Source organism: Podarcis filfolensis (assembly GCF_964270895.1).
Source record: "Podarcis filfolensis genome assembly, chromosome: 6".
NCBI lineage: Eukaryota > Metazoa > Chordata > Lepidosauria > Squamata > Lacertidae > Podarcis > Podarcis filfolensis.
This window is the reverse complement of record NC_139609.1, coordinates 50945418-50964395: the sequence shown is the minus strand read 5'-3', so window position 1 is coordinate 50964395 and position 18978 is coordinate 50945418. Positions and strand designations below refer to the sequence as shown.

Sequence of the window (18978 nt, the reverse complement as noted above, 5' to 3'; positions counted from 1 at the left end):
CAGCCGAGGAGACACTTACAAGACACTTACAATGGGTTAGAAGGAGGTTGGCAGAACCTAGGTGACAGAGTTGAGAGTCTCCTAGCCTTTGGAGGCTAGGAGTGGGGCAGGACCCTGCTCTGTATGTATCCCCAAGTTCTATCAAAAATGATTTCTGGGGATGGGTTTGATTATTTATTATTAAATTTGTATACCACCCTGTACTCGCAGATATCAGGGCAGTTCACAACATGAAACCACAATATTGACAAACACCAAATCCATAATAAAAATAAGACAGAAGCAAACCAATAATCTCCCCCTTCCACAGCTCCTTTTTAAAGGCATTGGATGAAAACTGAAAGTGCAAATATCACTCTAAGGCAGGAGTGGCTAATCTTTTTTTTCACCTGAGCTACATGCACCCTTTGCCCAACCCTCCTGAGACCGCAAAGGTGTGTGTGGCTGCCCCACACACATGCGCATCACCTGAGAAGTGGGGTATAGGCCCTCCCTGCCCATTAAATTATTGATCTGATGACTGGATTTGGGAGAGGGGGGAGGACTTTTGCCTCGCTGCAAAATTCAGTGGGGTCTTGGGGGTAGGACAGAAAAATGTGCTTGGGAGGCCACTCCACCTCCTGAACAGGCAGTTAGCCACCCTTCCTCTAAGGCACTTTTTCTCTTGCCTACTCAGAGGAAAAATGCCAATTCTCCCATTACTCCTTTGCCATTCAGAAGCGACACCGTTCAAATGACTCCACGGCATCTGGTAGGGACCGCAGCCACAGCTGTGACTCCGCAGAGGGGCTGCCATGTCGGACCAAGGATGAGGCCTGGCTGCTGGAGCTGTGCCACACTTTCCTGCAGCAGTACATCCAGTACCTGCAGAGCATGGGCTTCATTGTGGTGCAGGTGCGCCCGCCGTCCCCCACCCGCAGGTCAGTGGGGATTGTCGGAAGGGCACAAGAGGTAGTAGTAAATATATGGATCCACCCTATTGTGGTGACTGTAATTCCTCCGAAACAGTTTTTGATATTGTGCCTTCAGGTGGCTGCAACTCCGACACTTTACGGCAGGGGTCGGCAAAGTTTTTGTGGCTTTGGCTGGTTCCTGGTCCCGCAGACGCTGCAGTGGGCTGGAGTGCGCACGCATGTGCGAACGCTGTTTCCGGCGCGGAGGAGGCGTGCGCAGCTTCCCATTGGCCGCAGGAGCTTCCTGCAGCCAATGGGAAGCCAGCCAACGTCGTGGAAGGCGGTCCCCACTCTGCTCCGCACCGGTTTAGCGCTGCGTACAGGAGCTGACCGAGTGGGCAGCAGGGGCCCCCAAGCGGGCGGCGGGGGTCCGTAGGCCGGTTAAACAACCCCCGTGGACCACTGGTGGCCCATGGGCCTTAGGTTGCCGACCCCTGCCTTAAGGTGAAGGGTGGGTAAGACGTCAGGTTAAGAATAATGATGGCAATGCTGCTTTGGGCAGCAGCAAGTTTATAGCAGCCATGGACATGCTTGCTTAGAGGGAGGGGGAATCAGCAGGAGCTCCATGGGAAGTTTGTCGTAGAAGAAATGTGACGGGGTGTTCACTTGTGGATCCCAGTCTGTTTCTAACCTCCCTTGCATCAAGATGTGTTAGCAGCACACCCTTGTAGATCCTTAATCTCCCCGCTGCCTCTCTCTCTCCTGCTCTTCAGCAGCACCAGCAGGATCCGAGCTCTGGCAGCAATGGGCATTGAGGGCCGGGCCTCTTTCTCATACACCAGGCCAAAGGCGGAGGGGAGCCCAAAGGTGAGCAGCCTGGCTTTTTGAGTTGGGGGGACTGGGGGGACCTTCTGGCAGGGAGAGGGGGCTTGGCCATTGGAAAGAGGGATGGAGCATGTTCCCTAGGCATCAACAAAGGGTCCCAGAGCTTGTTTCAGCGCAAATGCTTCTTTTCCAGAGCGCCAGCCCTCCTGTCACCACGTACCACTTGCAGAGAGCTCTGCCTGGGGGCATCGTGCTCATGGAGCTAGCTTTCCAGGTGAGTGGAAACAGGTTTTCCTTCCGTGCTAAGCACAACAGGCCAGGCCAGTTTGTTTAAGGGGAAGCAGCCATCGCAAGTGCTCATAGGCCAGTTGGGTGAGGTGGGTCTAAGTTGAAGGTATGGCTAACCACTCAACTGACACACACACTCAGTGGGCATTGGGAGAGGGATACAGGTTGAGACAGCCTGTCCTGAATGAAAGCAGGAATACCACCTCTAAACAGTTTTAAAAGCAGTAGTTAACATTGTAGATGCCGGTGTGTAGTTGTTAGGGGCAGATGAAAGCCAATATCTCATCCGGTGCCGTTCTCCTTAGGGCTGCTATTTCTGTGTGAAGCAGTACGCACTGGAGTGCTCACGAATCCCCATGGGGCAGACTGTCAACTCACAGGTAATATTGCTATGTTCACTCTCTTGCCCTGGAGGTCAGAACTGGATGGATATAGAAGATATTGAAATACACATGCATGGAATCCCTTGAGAAGGGGGTGTAGGAGTTGAGCTTGAAGACTCAATAAGGCCACATTTTCCCTTGGCTGTGGCTTGGCAATCTTCCCCATTGTGTTTGCTTGCTTATGCTGTGCCTCAGCAGAGAGAAACAATGATTGCCACTATCCTTTTGCACTGCACTGAGCATTAAGCTTTCTTCAGGACTTGGGCGTAGCCCCCAGGATCTCTGAATAACAGAAGGCATGCCTTCTTCTGAAGATCTAGACATGCTTGACCCAGGCAAGAGAGGCTTCCCCTACTCTTGAATATATGTGAGGATTAGAAATGCCAGCCTGTACCCTTCCCGGAAGGTAAGACTGGCCAGCTTTTGAGCAGTACTTCTGCAGCAGGTATAGCTTTGGTTTCTGAAATGGAGAGCATCTTGGTTCCTGCTTGCACGCTGCTCAACAACCCTTCTCAGGTTCGTAGCTACAAACAGCCTCTGTTATCTTACTAGGTGGAGCTGACGCCAGAATATGAGAGGATACGCTCCCATTTTGTCTGGGTTTGTTTTGTGTTTGGTCATGCCTATTCCTGGTTTAGCTGGGTCTCTTACTGTATTATGGGGTGTCAGTCCATGGCACTGGGCACTGTGAGAGGTTGGGGTTAAGAAAGCTGGTCCTACAGAGTTCCATTCCTTCCTTCAAATGCAGAAAATAACTTGCCATCTCCTCGCTCTGTCTGGGGTTTGGAGACACCCACTGACACCCTGAATTCCAGTGACACTGGACACATTCTGGAAGCAGCAGTGAGTTGCCTGAGCAGCTCTATAATCTAGCCTGAGCAGATTATAGTATATGAACTGCCAGCACTAATGTTAGCAGCAACTGTGTTCTGTAACATTTAAAGAGATCTTGACACATGCAGCCACTACCTGAGCTGTGGAAGTCTGGCATGTAGATGCTGTAAGTGTAGATGCCAGCACAGAGGCTAAGGATATCTGCTGCATGAGGTACAGTCAATAATAATAATAATAATAATTAATTTATTTATACCCTGCCCATCTAGCTGAGTTTCCCCAGCCACTCTGGGCTGCTCCCAATCGAGTGTTAAAAACAATGCAGCATTAAATACAGTGGTACCTCGGGTTACATACGCTTCAGATTACAGACTCCGCTAACCCAGAAATAGGGCTTCAGGTTAAGAACTTTGCTTCAGGATGAGAACAGAAATTGTGCTCCGGCGGCGCGGCAGCAGCAGGACGCCCCATTAGCTAAAGTGGTTAAGAACAGTTTCAGGTTAAGAACGGACCTCCGGAACGAATTAAGTACTTAACCTGAGGTACCACTGTATTAAAAACTTCCCTAAACAGGGCTGCTTTCAGATGTCTTTTAAAGATAGGATAGCTGCTTATTTCCTTCACATCTGAAGGGAGGGTGTTCCACATGGTGGGCCCCACTACCGAGAAGGCCCTCTGTCTGGTTCTCTGTAACCTCACTTCTCGCAGTGAGGGAACCGCCAGAAGGCCCTTGGCACTGGATCTCAGTGTCCGGGCTGAATGATGTGGGTGGAGACGCGCCTTCATGTATACAGGACCGAGGCCATTTAGGGCTTTAAAGGTCAGCTGCAACACTTTGAATTGTGCTCGGAAATGTACTGGGAGCCAATGCAGATCTCTCAGGATCAGTTATGTGGTCCCGGTGGCCACTCCCAATCACCAGTCTTGCTGCTGCATTCTGGATTAATTGCAGTTTCTGGGTCACCTTCAAAGGTAGCCCCACATAGAGTGCATTGCAGTAGTCCAAGTAGTTAAAGCCCGTTCAGCTTCCGAACTGTTCGACAACTGAGGCACGGCTTCTGATTGGTTGCAGGAGCTTCCTGCACTCAAGCGGAAGCTGTGTTGGATGTTCGGCTTATGAAAAAATATTCAAAAACCGGAACATTTACTTTTGGGTTTTTGGCGTTCAGGAGCTGAAACATTCCAAAACCAGAGGCGTTTGGGAGCCAAGGTTTGACTGTACCAGTGTGGATAAATGCTTTTTTCAGGGGCTTCCACATAGAAGCTGCTGTCTTTAAATCTGCTTTTAGTCAACTGTGAAACAGAATTCCACAACTTAAACAGCTTAAATTTGCTACAGTTTCACAGAAGACTCAACAAATTATGTGAATGTTGGATTACTTGATTAGCTAATTTTCATACACCAGGCCAGCCCATCAGCAGAAGTTAACTGCTTAGAGAAACATATCAGGTTGCCCTATTCTGTCTTAACTGCAGTGTTAGAGGAGGAGGAAGAATGGGGCTCGTAGGATACTGACACATGGGAGAGGGAAAATGGTGAACTTTTTGAAGCATATTTAAAAGTCACTTTAGCACTGGACACATTTTGATCTAAGCATTTAGGAGATGCTGGCGTAGTCTTTGCAAACTCATTCTTCCAGTCTTTGGAAATGAGCGCCTGCTTCTCTTTTTTTATATAAAAAAGAGAAGCTGGAATTCTGACAAATCAGATAGAAATATTAGAACGAAATGTAAACAAAAATGCTTGCAATTGGCAGTCAGATTGGAACTGTGTAAAATGCACATGCCTTATTTGTAATTATGGGAACGTCACTTGCGCAAACTTCTTAAACAGCTTTTTAAAAAGCAGATCCTTCCAAATTTTTCTTCTTGTGCCTACTTGCTCCCATTTATATGTTTTCCTCCTGAATTAAACCAAGCCAGCACCTCCTAAGTTGCCTCGAGTCCTCACTCACCCACAGAGCACCCTGGGTGTGCACAAAGGGGTGAGCTCCCGTTGCTCTGTCCCAGCTCCTGCCAACCTAGCAGTTCGAAAGCACACCAGTGCAAGTAGATAAATAGGTACCGCTGCGGCGGGAAGGTAAACAGCATTTCCATGCACTCTGGCACTCGTCACGGTGTCCTGTTCCACCAGAAGTGCTTTAGTCATGCTGGCCACATGACCCTGAAAGCTGTCTGTGGACAAACACTGGCTCCCGTGGCCTGAAAGCGAGATGAGCACCAGAGCCCAAAGTCGCCTTTGCCTGGGCTTAACCGTCCAAGGGTCCTTTACCTTTACCCGTATAAACCTTATATATACTACTTTAAAGAAGGGCCAGACAACTTGTTTATTTGATGGCAAGATCCACTGTGATGGCTTAAATTTATCCTAATTGTATCTCAGATGCATGATTCTGTACTCAGAAACCTCCAAGTCTAATGGCGGAGATGGGTGTTTTATTTTCCACTCTTCTGTGGAAATTGTGGTATGGCCTTTGCCTCCACCTCCCACAGCCACAAAGTTCCTCTTCTTCCACATACGCTGAGTAGAACTTCAGGGGTGGTAGCACCTCACACATGGCCCTGCATGGTCCTCCTGAGACAGGAACTACAGGAGCCAGTCCTACTACATGCTGCTGCACCCCAATTTTCCTATAGTGGAGGAGGGTTGATTCTCCTGCTCACTGCAATAGGGAAGGCTGTGCAAATCAGACTTGCCACTGCTGTCCTCTGTGGTAGAGAACCTCCCTGCAGTTCCAGACCTCCCTAACTCCAAGAGGTAAAGGACCTTGGCAGAGTTCTGCCAGACTTTTTAGTTTGCCTATTTCTATCCTTTCTCTACTTTTTTTGCCCTTTAGGAGTGTTAAGAGTAGGAAGTTTTTTGTTTCTTTTTTTAAAGAAAAAGGTTGCTGAGGCAATTTAAACTGATCACAGAGACACTGCAGCTTTGATGTTTCTCATCTGGGCAGGGGAGATCACCCCTGTGTTACTGATGGAATCTTTGGTGGATGCCTTTGAAAGGACCTTCAGCAGAAGCAAATGGAGAACCCACATGGAAACCACAGTCCCCATGAGCCACTGCTGTATTACCATGCCCATTTTACCTGCATCTGAGATTGGCAATTTAGTAGCCAGGCAAGGTCCTCATCCAGCTAGCTCTCCTGCAGGTTGAAGCAAAAGGGCAAAAGGGCTAGCACAGGTAAAAGGGCACCCAGGATTCAGTGGCTAGCGACAGGGGCACTCTGGTGTTTTCTGTAAGGTATGACCTAGCTGCCTAGATTGTATAACGTCAGGCTACTTCCCTCACTACTTCCTTTTCTCTGTACTTTTCTGACCCCCCCCCCCCAATACAGCACCATACAATAGTACTGCACCTTCCTTAGGCAGTTGGCTTCAGGTCTGATTTCTCTCTCTGTTCACCTTAGCTTTCTATGCTCTTCACGGAGGAGTGCGACAAGGTGCGTGATCTCATGCATGTGCACTCGTTCAGTTACGATTTCCACCTGCGCATCGTGCACCAGTACCTACTTGGATCCCATATGGCGCTGCGGCAAGGCTATCATCTCACCAGCTTTCTGGAAGACTTCATTGCCCAGCACCCTGACATCCCCAAGTTTGGACGCAATCACATCTTCCAAGGTGAGAACTTCTGGGGGCATTTGAGGAGACTTTAGACAGCTATAGCTCCGCACAGCCAACCGCACCTGTTCTGTGGCCCCAGTAGGTGGCTGTATTCTGAGAAGTCACAAAGGTCCTGTTATCATCTTCATCTTTGTCTTGGGACTTCTTGCTTTGCTTATAAGCTGTAAACCAGTCAGGTCCTACCAGCAATGAGCTTTCCAATCTGACATAGACAAGTGGGAAGGAGGTTTTACTCTAGTAGAATAAAAACTCAGTGTTGCTGGCCCTCCTTTAGCACACTTGGCTCCACATCGCTAAAGTACCTGGTTACATGAGCACAGGAGTATGCCAAAAATTTAAAGGACCTATAAAACCCTTCCTGTTTTTAACAACAGAAGGGCCTTTTGAACTCTGGAACCCAGTAGCTAAGAACCAGGTCTGTGTGGGCTTAAAGAGCTATTTTAATAAAACACTGTAAAGCAAGTGGCACTCAAACAAGAAGTTGAAGGGAAACATTTTAGAAGATCATTTTAGAAGATCAGCAAAAAGGAAAATAAACCCAAAACAGTGTGCTGACATAAGTAGCCAACAACTAACAGTGATTTAAAGGAACAAAGCAGGCATTTCCCTTGACCAGCAGAGGCTAATGTTTTCTGGCAAACATCTGGAAGATGGTTGCACTATCTCTGACGACAGCATCCAGAAGGAATGTAATAACACAAACGGGGACTCATTTCAGGTTTGTCTTGTGGAGCAGGTAGACCTCTGTCCCCCACACAGACTCCCAGAACCAAGCGATCCTATGGCCGTAAGCAAACATATGGTAATCCTTCCGCTTCTCCTACAGGTGCGCTGACCTTGCCTACCAGCTCCATTACAGCACACCAGCTGTACAACTATATAACTGACCACGCCAGCACCTATCATATGAAACCACTGCGCATGGCCAAACCAGGAACTAGTGCTGAGGGCAAGAAGGGCACTCCCAGCCCTGAGCAAAATGAGTATGCCCTAGTCTCCATCTGGAACAGGCAAGTGATTTCCAGGCTGCTCTGATAATCTCTTGTCTCAGTGCCACTTACGAGCACTTGTCTGTGAGCCCCACTCCCTAACCTTCATGTGCCATGCATCTTCTTCCACCTTTGTCATTCAAAAGGCCGCCAAGTATCTCACCTTTTACGTCTTTCTGCAGTGGTGATGATGATTATGAGGATGCACCTAACATAGCTAGGCACTGCACAAAGATTAAATAATTCAGGGTCTGCCTAAGGCTTTATATTGTGTTACCTAGGACTTAACCCACTAGGTCCAGGACTGGCAAAAATGCATTTTGAATGATTGCAAATGAATTATTTGTTTTATGTGATTTAGGGAAAAAGATACTTTTATTTGCAGAAGTCCAATAAGGTACTGTCAGTATTTGATTTACAAAGGAAGTATTTAATTTAAGGTGCCACAAGAAGGCATTTCATTTTGTACTCAACTCTTTAGCCCTCCACAACTAACATACTGTAATGTAGAATAAGCTTTTGTAGGCTAGAGTCTATTTTTTCAGATGCATGCTGGCCTGGAAATGCAGACCACACTTCTCTGACGCTGTTTAACTCTCTATTTTTTTAAAAAAAAGTTGTAAATTGTACTCTAGTCATTATTATTATTCCTAGTCACTTACCTAAATTTTGCTTATTGCGGAGTCTCGCATTCATTCTCAACCAGTCAAAAGCAACCAAGGACAATTCCGCCAACCAATTTTTACTGCTGCTGACAGTTGAGGAGAGGATACGGATAAAACATTTGCCTCTGGAGACCGTGTTTGTGTTTTGCTAACATAGAATTTCTGATTCTTTTTGAGAAACCTCATGTGAGCAACTTGGCATTCAGATTACCAACTATTGTTTTCCTTCCTTGGATTGAACCGACTCTTGTCTCTTTGGTGCCACATTTTTTAACGGCTGCTACCAGAACCCCATTCCCACAGGGTGCTTTATCCTCTTCAAAAGAAATCCAATTTCGTCAACTTCTTTTGGAATACAACACAGCCACACTGGCTCCAGGTATGGCACAAGTAAGCCTAGCTTTTGCCTACCTGCGTATTAGGTTCTTGATTCAAACACCAAACAGTCTCTTCCAGGTGGCATTAGCTTTTTGATCTCACACAGGTGGGACAAGGTCCCACAACTTTTTCCAGCTGCCTAGTCCTTGATATGGGATGCCCATGGATTTCCTAGATTTGCTTTTCAGGATAGAACAACCTTCTTACCAGCTTAGCTGTGACATGCTGGTGTTTTATGCCAGTTGCTCTGAAACTAGACACAGCAGTCCATTAAAAGGCTTGAGCATTCAGAGATGGGGGAAATGTCAAATGTGGGGCATTTTTCACAAAATACTTCTGTGTACAAACCTTTTCTAGCACTGGGGAGGCTTCAAACACTAGCTTTCTGCATTACCAGGCTGCTGCAGTTACCAATATCTGTTTGCAAAACAGACATGATTATAATAAAAAAAAAGACACAAATACAAAGTTTGTTATGCTGCTTGGATGGTGGTATAAGGTGCAGATGTCTATTCTGGGGTATATATTCCTGGACTGAGAAACTTGACACAAAATGGTCCTTGCATCAGGCTCATCTGTTGGCTGATGTGTAATGTATCCTGCAACTCCAAACTCTTTGATGTATTCCTAGCCACTGATTTTTCTCTCCTAAGTTGCTTCAATTTTATTTTTGCCCAAACTGTACTACGTGGCAATGGTGCTACAAACCCAAAAGCTGCCACATATGTCTGACTCTCACGCACATCATTCTACAGTGGTGAGTCAAGTCACGGCTGTAACACTGCTGTTCTACACCCCCACCCCCCACACTTGTAGGAAACAATAGGGTCTATTTTTAGTTCAGTTGAACAACCCGCTGCAATGCAAGTCCATTTGGCTGCAGTCCACACTGTGGCCCAAAAGGACTGCAGCTGCTTTCTTGACTATGTAGAGAACCGTTTGCATTCTTTCCTTACAGCTCTGGCTCCTACAAAGATTCAGAGGGGTTGCGTCACCACGACGACTTCGATGTCTCCATGCTAGTGTTCCACAATGCTGCTCCCTTTGAGGAGCAAAGTGAGTCAGAGCGACATATGCTAAGGTAAGAGATGAACTGGGAAATTGCAAGTCAGGTGGAAAGCCAATTGCACGAGCAATTACAAGGTCAAACAGCCTTGACTGTTCAGACATGCAGTGTGCCAAAAAAGAATTGAGCAGCTTTTTGGCAGCTGGGTGATGTTTAATAATAATAATAATAATAATTTATACCCCGCCCTCCCCAGCCAGAGCCAGGCTCAGGGCAGCTAACACCAATAAAATCACAGTAAAAACATAATAGGGGGCGGGGAACCAATTTAAAGCACAGGTTAAAATGCAATTTAAAATGCATCCTCATTTTAAAAGTAGCCGATAAATCAAGACCATAAGGGGAGGGAAACATAAGGGTCAGACTGAGTCCAAACCAAAGGCCAGGCTGAACAGCTCTGTCTTGCAGGCCCTGCAAAAAGATGTCAAGTCCTGCAGGGCCCTGGTCTCTGGTGACAGAGCGTTCCATCAAGTCGGGGCCAGTACTGAGAGGGCCCTGGCCCTAGTTGAGACCAATCTAACCACCTTGCGACCTGGGACCTCCAAAATGTTGTCATTGGTGGACCTTAGGTTTGGGCTGCAGGGAACCAGTCCAGGCCACGGGTTGACCAGGTACTTAATGGACACGTGAAGTGGAGAGCAGTACAATTACTGTCTATCCACAAGAGGCCACACTGTGGGGCTGTTGGTGAGCGAGATAGGCAATAAGCAGCAATGGCAACTGTTCCCTTCCTCCCAGGTTGCACTTCTACGTGATCATGACAAGCCAACGGGAGCTGTTTCCACGACTAACGGCCGACATGCGCCGTTTCAAAAAGCTGCCACGACTGCAACGGGACACGCTGGAGCCAGTTCTGGGACGTGCCGCCTGGGAGACGGCAGAGGGGGGCTGGCAGAGGAAGGAAGTGCCAGAGCCCTGGGAGGAGGTGGAGGACAGTGGGGAGTTCTATGCAGGAGGTCCCCAGGTCAAGGTGGGCCCCGGGCTCTTCTACACATCCCCGCTCTTCCCGCTTCTCGCCTCTGAGGTGGCTGCTGCCCAGAAGCAGCTCAGCAGCATGGTGCAGCTTGCCAAGTGCCACTGCCGCCGAGACAACCTCTGGAAGAGGCTCTTCCTGCTCGAGCCGCTGGCCTCTGACAAGCTCAAGCTGGGCAAGCTCTCCCTCGGCGAGTTGGAGGAGCTGCTGGACGCCGTGCACAGGAAATCGATTGCTGACATTGATCCCCAGCTGGTGAGTTGAGCTGGTTGAGTCAGTGGGGGTGCATGTTGTATGGGTGTATGCACACTTGTGACATACTGTGGCAGGCAAAAAACACTCAAAGGACCCCAGCATGGTCCAAGCTACGGGACGCTAAAGAATGCAAGAGCCCTGCTGGACCAGACCAGAGCCCATCTAATCTAGCAGTCTATTCTCTCAGTGGACATCCGGTGGCTTATGTTAATTTTTCTCTTTGTGGCAGAGTTGCTTCCTCACCATGACAGTCTCCTGGTACCAGAGTCTTATCAAGGTGCTGCTAAGCCGTTTCCCCCAGAGCTGCCGCCATTTCCAGAACGCAGATGCTGGCACCCAGTACCTGGTAAGTCCCTTCCAGCATCATTTTCTCCAGCTGTGGGCCTCTCCCTGCTAACCAGCTTTCCCGTCAGGTAAATCAAGAGCGAACTTTGATCATTTTGCTTGGTCAGGTTTGGCATTTTCACTCATCCGTGCCAGCTCCCCTTGGCTCGACAATGGAAAGAAATTCTGAAATGCAGTCCTTCAGGTTTCTTTCCTTATTAGAAGTTGCCCTCTAGGTACTGGAAAGTTGTTTCAGTCCAGGATTTGGAGGTGGGTGAGTGAGATCAAGAGACTTTATGGACTTCTGTTTCCCTTGCCCACTGGTTTTTTTCCTACCCATCTGCCTTACCCCCCAGAAAAAAGTTCTGACCCTCCCAGTGGGAACAATGCAATTATTGCCTTGCTTCCTTTAATGTGGCGGATGATTCTCTCTTGATGCAGCGCTCTTGCCCCCAACTCTGCAGGTCGTGCTGAACCAGAAATTCACAGACTGTTTTGTGCTCGTATTCCTTGATTCCCATTCAGGAAAAACGGTAAGACCCTTTCTTCTTCATAGCTCAGCAGTTCAAGGGGGGGGGGGGCTTCAGGGTTACTCAGTACTGATGACATACAACTTCTGAGCCCTGGGGCTGCTGTTTTGGCTTTGAACGTCTAACTAGCTCTGCCCGCCCTGTGCTGCACCAGGCACTGCTAACTCAAATGTCCTGAAGTTATCCTATCTGAACAGCCTTCCCAAGAGGAGTCTTTGGCCTAAGGAAAGGCTATCGGGGAGCTTTGTTGCTTAACTATGAGCAGATGGCCAGATCCCCATGCCTTGCTAGTGCCATTAGTTTAACCCAGCTGTCTTTTTTTGCAGAGTCTGACCGTGGTGTTTCGAGAACCATTCCCAGTACAGCCCCAGAACAGCGAGAGCCCCTTGCCGCAGCTGGTGTCCACGTACCACCATCTGGAATCGGTCATAAACACAGCTTGCTTCAATCTCTGGACAGGGCTGCTCTAGTGTTGGTTGGCTCCTTCCACCTGGGGCACGCTGCACAGGCCCAGCTGGGGCGAAGAGGGCACCGCAAGTGGCAGAAGCACACATGGGGGACCGTAGTGGGCAATGTGAGGCTACAGCTGGCTGGGTAAGAGCTTGGTTAGGACACTTTGAAGCCTGACTGAGCCGAACAGAATCAAGGGAGGGGGACCGCTCTGGAGACCGGAGCACAGCCTTAAGGGGGGGCGGTAAGCACCTTCTCTAAAAAACTACAGGATGAGGCATATATGGACGGATGTGCCACCTTCCCTTGGGCACTTTGGCGCCAGGGCTCAAAGGCAAGTGGAGCTGCTGACGTGGCCTGGTGCTTTTAAGAGTGACTCACTGGATGGCTTTTAGCGAGAGGGAACTGCACAATGATGGGAATTTTTATATATAAATGAAGTGAATGTACAGTAAATTAAATAAAATGGATCATTAATTATAACAATAAAAATCTTTTGTCATAGCTTTCCCCCCACAAGCTGCTGAGTTTATCCCTGGCGCGAAGCGAAGTAGGTTCCCACCAGCTTGCCAGAATGGCGTATCTGCCAGGATGCACTGCAGGGACCAGTGCCAAGGTCTTACTCCAGGCTTGCATGATGGTGCCAGTTTCTTTTCTAAGGAAGTTGGTTCGGGCTCGGATTGAATTGTGCCACTCGTGTCTCCCCATGGTTATACGCTGCAGTGTAAGATCTGGAACGCGAGTAATTTAAGCGGCAGCATGCAGATAGAACCTAGAGGCTAAGATGCCCCTTTAAATCTAGGAAATCTCATCCGGGGCCACCAAGTGGTCCTAAAGAGCTAGATCTGGAGAGGCAGGGACTTCCCTTCCTTTGCACCACACTAGTCCCCATTCTTGTAAAAGGCATGCCAGCATCATTGCTTAGTGTGATTCCAGGAAGGTGAACTTTCCTTTTTAGTGGGTCAACCCTTATAACTGCAATGAGTAATTAAAAAATAATAATAGAAGGATATATTTCTTACTGGAAAGACTGGGCAGAAATGCAATCTGTTCAGGAACACAAAGTGACACAAGAGTGAAGCCTTTAGCCATTCCAGGACTTCAGTTGGAGCAAGACCCAAGGAATGCTATTTTGTTTTATTAGAAGGCAAAATGCATCCAGAACAGAGACAAACAAAAGAACATTGCCTTTCCAAGTTGGCATGTAGGATTGCACTCCACCTCTGATGCTCTTTAGTTCAGTTTTCCGGCTGCTGAACTTAACCCCTCAGCTTCCACTATCCAGTACACCATGACTCTTCCAGTATGAGTGCAGCCAGCCCAGCCCCTTCAATGTGCCTTCTGTAAGGGAAGCCAAAAGCATCAGCAACACCAGTTTTGCACTTCTTCAGCACCACCACCCCGCCCACAGTTTTGGTAGTTGTGAAGCAGAGAAACAGTGGGTTATAGCAGCAGCCTAAAAATTTCCCAGCTACAACGCTTCATTTCACACAGCAAAATCTCCCCCCCATTCCCTTGGGATAATTTAAGCAGACTTGCCTTTGGGCTTGTACTCGCATCCTACAAAGCCACTGTAACTCATTGACTCCAGCAGCTGGAAGAGGTAAGGGAAGTTTAATTCACCAGGGCTGTCGGGCTCATGCCGTCCTGGTACCTGGGCAAACTGGACGTGTCCTGCACAGAAAGAAGGAAACCATCAGGTGCAAATGAAGGACTAGGCATAGAGGTCTGACTGAAACTATTTTGACACTACAGCAGCATCTGCCCTTTGCTTAGGAACAACCCCTGCAAGGGATTCCAGTTTTGAAGCCATACTAGGGAACCACTGCACCTTTCCTGTCTTACCAATAATTGGGAAATACTTTTCCAAGTTCTGAGTCAGGTTACCATCCATGATCTGGCAGTGGAAAATGTCCTGTGGAGTAAACATAAAAAGGCTCAGTCTAGCTGCCTTCCAGAGGCTGGACTAGGCCTCCCATCAGCCCCAGCCAAAATGGGCAATGGGCAGTGGGTGGGGGGATCTGGAGGGCACTAGGTTGGGGATGCCTGCTGTTCAGCCTCTCTCATCCCTCTGGTGGGCCTCTTGTTGCACCAACCAGTGTAATAGGTCCTCTAAGCCCAACACCCACTTCTATGGCTGAACCAGGTTTTCCTTAGTGACACTCACCAGCTGCAGCTTCAGGCTGGGGCTTCCCACCTTCTTCAAAATGGCAGCAGCTGAAGAAAAATGGAGATTCACAATATCACAACTGATTCTGGTGGCGGGGCGGGGGGGCAATTTGCTCCGTTTCCTGTCATCATGCAGTCCCAAAGCCCATTCTCCAGCAACTTCTAGAACATGAGTGGGGAACCTGTGGCCCTTCAGATGTTGCTGTATTCAATCTCCTATTGGCCCCAGTCAGCGTGGCCAGTGGTGAGGGATGAAGAGTTGTAGTTCAGCAACATCTAGGGGGTCACAGGTTTCCCACCCTTGCTTTAGAATTGTGTATCCAAAACTTGGGGCTCTTGCTGCTTTTGAACTGCAGTTCCCATCGTCCCTGACCACTGCTCAGCTAGCTAGGGATGATGGAGTTATAGTCCCAAAACAGCTGGAGACCCAAGTTTGGGAAACACTCCTTTAGAAGGACAATTCCCTATCTGTGGAGAAGGAAAGAGTCTTAGGCCATGGCCTACCTTGCTCTGGAGTAGTCAAGAAGTAACGGGGATCAGTAATCCGGCTATTAATGGGCTCCAATAATCCAGTGATCTTTTCCTGTAATACCAGAGCAAGGAAATGGAAGAATAGCCACTCAGTGCCTTAGGCTAGCAAGCGAAGGAAAGTTGCTGTTGGGCAGCTCACCTCTTTTATATTATTTCTTGTCACTGGCCAGTTTCCTAACCACTGCCACCAGTGCCCAATCACTCCTTTGTGCCCTCCTAATAACTGGGGTGGAGCTTCTTTAAGCAGGTCTTGCTAACACTTTGCCTCTTGGGTTCTCTGGAGCTGGAGCTCAGGAAAGTGTCTCACCACCAAATGGAATCAGTGTTGAATAGGCACCTCACCCGTCTGATGAAGCAGTGCAGGTATGCTGCTTAACAGCCCCTACCTGAGCCAGGATGTCAGCAGCATATCTGAGGTTCTCAATGAAGGTGGCTTCCATCTCTGCTGACACTTCCTCCCTCTCAGCACCCAAAGGAATTCGCCCAGCCATAATGTGGATCCTGTAAGCAAAAGGCTGGATCAGGATGGAAGAGGGACAGAAGCAGCGGTGCTGACGGCTTTCTGCCCTCGAGGCATCCACGATGCTGATATGATGCTACTGAAGTGAAAGCTGTCTCATGCCCGCTTTAATTTCCCCCTGAGGAGATGCACTGACCCACGACGCCACCTCCAGCACTCAGCAATCAACACACATCGCTACACCAGGGTTTCAGCTGGGATAAGCTAACACCTGCAACATGTAGTAGGAATGACAAGAACGTCTGTATCAAAATCATACAAACTATACTCTGTTATTTACCATGAGCTCACCTAGCTTGGCATAGATTATGAGCTCACAAACAGCACCCACAGGCCAGATACGCAAAATCACTATAGGCAGACTGACAGAACCTTAGTAGTATTTGATCGCCATGCTGGACACACACACAATCAGTTGGGTAGGAATGATGATGTGCTTTCACCACTTCCATGCATGTGCTGCTTGAGGGTGAATAGGATTTCTAACTAATTGGTGGTATCTAAAATAGTAGTCATGCTTAGTCAGCAGCTTAGTCATGCTGGCCACATGACCTGGAAGCTGTACGCTGGCTCCCTCGGCCAATAAAGCGAGATGAGCGCCGCAACCCCAGAGTCGGCCACGGCTGGACCTAATGGTCAGGGGTCCCTTTACCTTTACCTACTAAAATCATACTTGGAGTGAACCCACTAAAATTGAACTTGCATTAGTTAGGACTAATTTATGTCTGCTTGGTTTCAGTGTGTCTGTTTCACAGTTTAGCAAAATGCCACACAGTGTTGCCGAGTATGATTGCAAAAACAGACTGGTGTTAATTTTCCAAGTTAAAAGGGCATGGTCTTACACAAAATAGCCAGCTGCACCACTTTGTTCTGCTTTCTTCGTGTAACGCAAAGCGCCATGCAAAATTGGTATTGCCGGTGAGCTTTTGGAAATGTCCCAACATCTGTCATTCATTACTAGCCTGCGTCTTACTGCCTATGTTTTCTCTCCCTCCGCACTCAGAGGTGAGGTGTCTCATTCTGTTGCACAGCAGAGACTGCAAGCAACACTTCCATGCTCAGTAATGCCCCTAAGTGAAGCTGCCTGGGTTGGTTCATCCCTTTGATGTGGTTACTCATTTGAATCTCTGTTAACTACACTGCTAAACATCCCATCCAGAAGTTCATGTCCGCTTGAGATGAACATGGGAAATTACTTTATATTGTTAGGTTACTTGTCTGTCTAGCTTAGCATTGTCTACACCAGCCTTCCCCAACCTTGGGTCCCCAGAAGTCATTAAACTACAACTCCCATTGTCCTTGACCACTGGCCATTGCTGGCTAGGAATGATAGGAGTTGTAGCACAACAAGTTCTAGGGACCCAAGGCTGAGAAAGGCTGATCTACAGTGATTTGCAGCGGCTCTCCAGGGTTTCAGGCGGGTGTCTCTCAGCACTACGTGTAGATGCCCGGGATGGAACATTAGACCTTCTGCATGCAAAGCACAGAACTGTAGTGTTGGAAGAGACCCTGAGGATCATCTAGTCCAACCCCTTGCAATGCAAGAATATGCATTTGCTCTTATCACTGAGCTATGGCTCCTCCCCCAATGGGTTTGCCTTGAGAGTGATAGACCGGCTGCGTCATGTCTAAAGATGCCACTGTGTTCAGAAAATAAAAGTCTTTAAAATGGGAAAGGTGTTCTTATTACACTTGTCTTTTAACTAGTGAATGAATAAGCAAGGTTTTAAAACAAAACCACTCCAGGCAGGAAAGCAGCTAGTTTTACCAAAGGTGCCAATCTCACGCCAGGGCTGGGGATGCCCTAAATGGGAGAGAATGTGTGTATTCACTAATAGAAGGATCTTTATCTGCACTGTTATCACCAACAACACTTGACCTCTCTCCTCCCTTGCACCCCACCTTGCTGCTAACTGTGTGCTTTTGCTGTTCTTTAGGTTTTGTTCCTCCTCCCTATCTTTGGAGTCAAATTTCCACTTTCTGTCCATCACACCACCCTGCTTCAATCCTCCTTAAAACCAGCCCCTCCCTTGAAATAATACATGACTGTGCAAAAATTATCTTCCTATAAGGCTCTCTTCCCTTTCGCTCATATTTGGCCTTTAATTGCCCTTCTCCTTTTTAAAATATTTATGTACTACAAGACTGTCCTAATAAAGGCTGCATGCTGCATATTTTAACGCAGGAAGACACTACCCTGAGCTAGGGAAGATTTGCAGCAGCAGCAGGGGCAGTAGCTATGGTAAATCAGATGTCTTTTTGTGGAACAATCCTGCATTAACTCGTGCCTCTTACAAGATTTATGGTTTCCTTGCATAAGGCAAGAAAAAGACTATGGAACTATGGACACGGAGCTACGGAAAGGGGCTAGATCCTGTGCCTGCTTCCTTAGCACATTTCCCACCTTTAGCAAAGAAGACCCCAGAGTGGAGCGGGGGCAGGGGGAAGATGAGGAAAGACGCTTCATTTCAATAAAGGATAGCAATTGATTCTTTCTAGCATGGCTAGCAGGTTTGCTGACAGACAAGTAAAAAAACAGGCAAACACATAACTTGCCCTTTGCTTTCTTTCCAGGTTTGAGGGCCTGCTTTTGCATGGGTCTGTGATGAAAAAGGCACTTAAATTATACCACTTCACTTTCAAAGTGCAATAGTGAGGAGACATGTAACTCAATTAACACAACCACCACTGCAGCAATTCTGATCATTCCTGTATTATGGCACAAGGATGACACTGGTGTTCAATATACATATATCTTAACTACTTAAAATACTACCTTGGACATTTCAGGACCTTGCAGTACTTCACAGCCAAAGCCAGGGCCTCCCGGAATTCATGCTGGCGGCCAGGCACTGCCCCTAAGCCCCTGTCACCATCTTGGTTTCCTGGGGAAAGAGCAGTAAGATTTACCCAGTATATATATATATATAGTGGTACCTTGGGTTACATACGCTTCAGGTTACAGACTCCGCTAACCCAGAAATAGTACCTCGGGTTAAGAACTTTGCTTCAGGATGAGAACAGAAATCGTGCAGCGGCGGCGCAGCAGCCCATTAGCTAAAGTGATGCTTCAGGTTAAGAACAGTTTCAGATTAAGAACAGACCTCCAGAACGAATCAAGTTCTTAACCCAAGGTACCACTGTATACACACACACACACACACGCACACACACACACCAGTTGCAGGGGACAATAGTAGGAAATAGATGTCTGCCATAAATGATATCTGCTGTCCTATATGTCAGCTAAGTGCTCCTATGTTTGGGGTCAGGAAGAGCTGAGA

General features: G+C 47.8%; 2 protein-coding genes across 8 annotated transcripts in view; one reads left to right on the top strand and one right to left on the bottom strand.

The window, feature by feature from the left end:
* SZT2 (SZT2 subunit of KICSTOR complex) overlaps nt 1-12966 on the top strand; it is a 79371-nt gene extending 66405 nt beyond the window's left edge. For 5 of the 6 annotated variants that reach the window (XM_083619782.1, XM_083619784.1, XM_083619780.1 and 2 more), the window contains 11 exons: nt 718-920; nt 1667-1760; nt 1912-1992; nt 2312-2386; nt 6628-6841; nt 7671-7854; nt 9835-9957; nt 10681-11170; nt 11400-11516; nt 11959-12027; nt 12351-12966. In XM_083619782.1, coding sequence (XP_083475908.1) covers nt 718-920; nt 1667-1760; nt 1912-1992; nt 2312-2386; nt 6628-6841; nt 7671-7854; nt 9835-9957; nt 10681-11170; nt 11400-11516; nt 11959-12027; nt 12351-12494 — 1794 coding nt within the window. In that variant the 3' untranslated portion in view covers nt 12495-12966. The remainder of the gene's footprint in view (nt 1-717; nt 921-1666; nt 1761-1911; nt 1993-2311; nt 2387-6627; nt 6842-7670; nt 7855-9834; nt 9958-10680; nt 11171-11399; nt 11517-11958; nt 12028-12350) is intronic. The other variant, XM_083619781.1, reaches the window with a different exon arrangement.
* A 584-nt stretch (nt 12967-13550) lies between these two features.
* The window catches only part of HYI (hydroxypyruvate isomerase (putative)), a 148329-nt gene continuing 142901 nt past the window's right edge, over nt 13551-18978 (bottom strand). For both annotated transcript variants that reach the window (XM_083619964.1, XM_083619965.1), the window contains 7 exons: nt 18471-18579; nt 15561-15675; nt 15148-15226; nt 14642-14691; nt 14320-14389; nt 14014-14148; nt 13551-13815 (listed from right to left, as the gene is read on the bottom strand). In XM_083619964.1, coding sequence (XP_083476090.1) covers nt 13742-13815; nt 14014-14148; nt 14320-14389; nt 14642-14691; nt 15148-15226; nt 15561-15675; nt 18471-18579 — 632 coding nt within the window. In that variant the 3' untranslated portion in view covers nt 13551-13741. The remainder of the gene's footprint in view (nt 13816-14013; nt 14149-14319; nt 14390-14641; nt 14692-15147; nt 15227-15560; nt 15676-18470; nt 18580-18978) is intronic.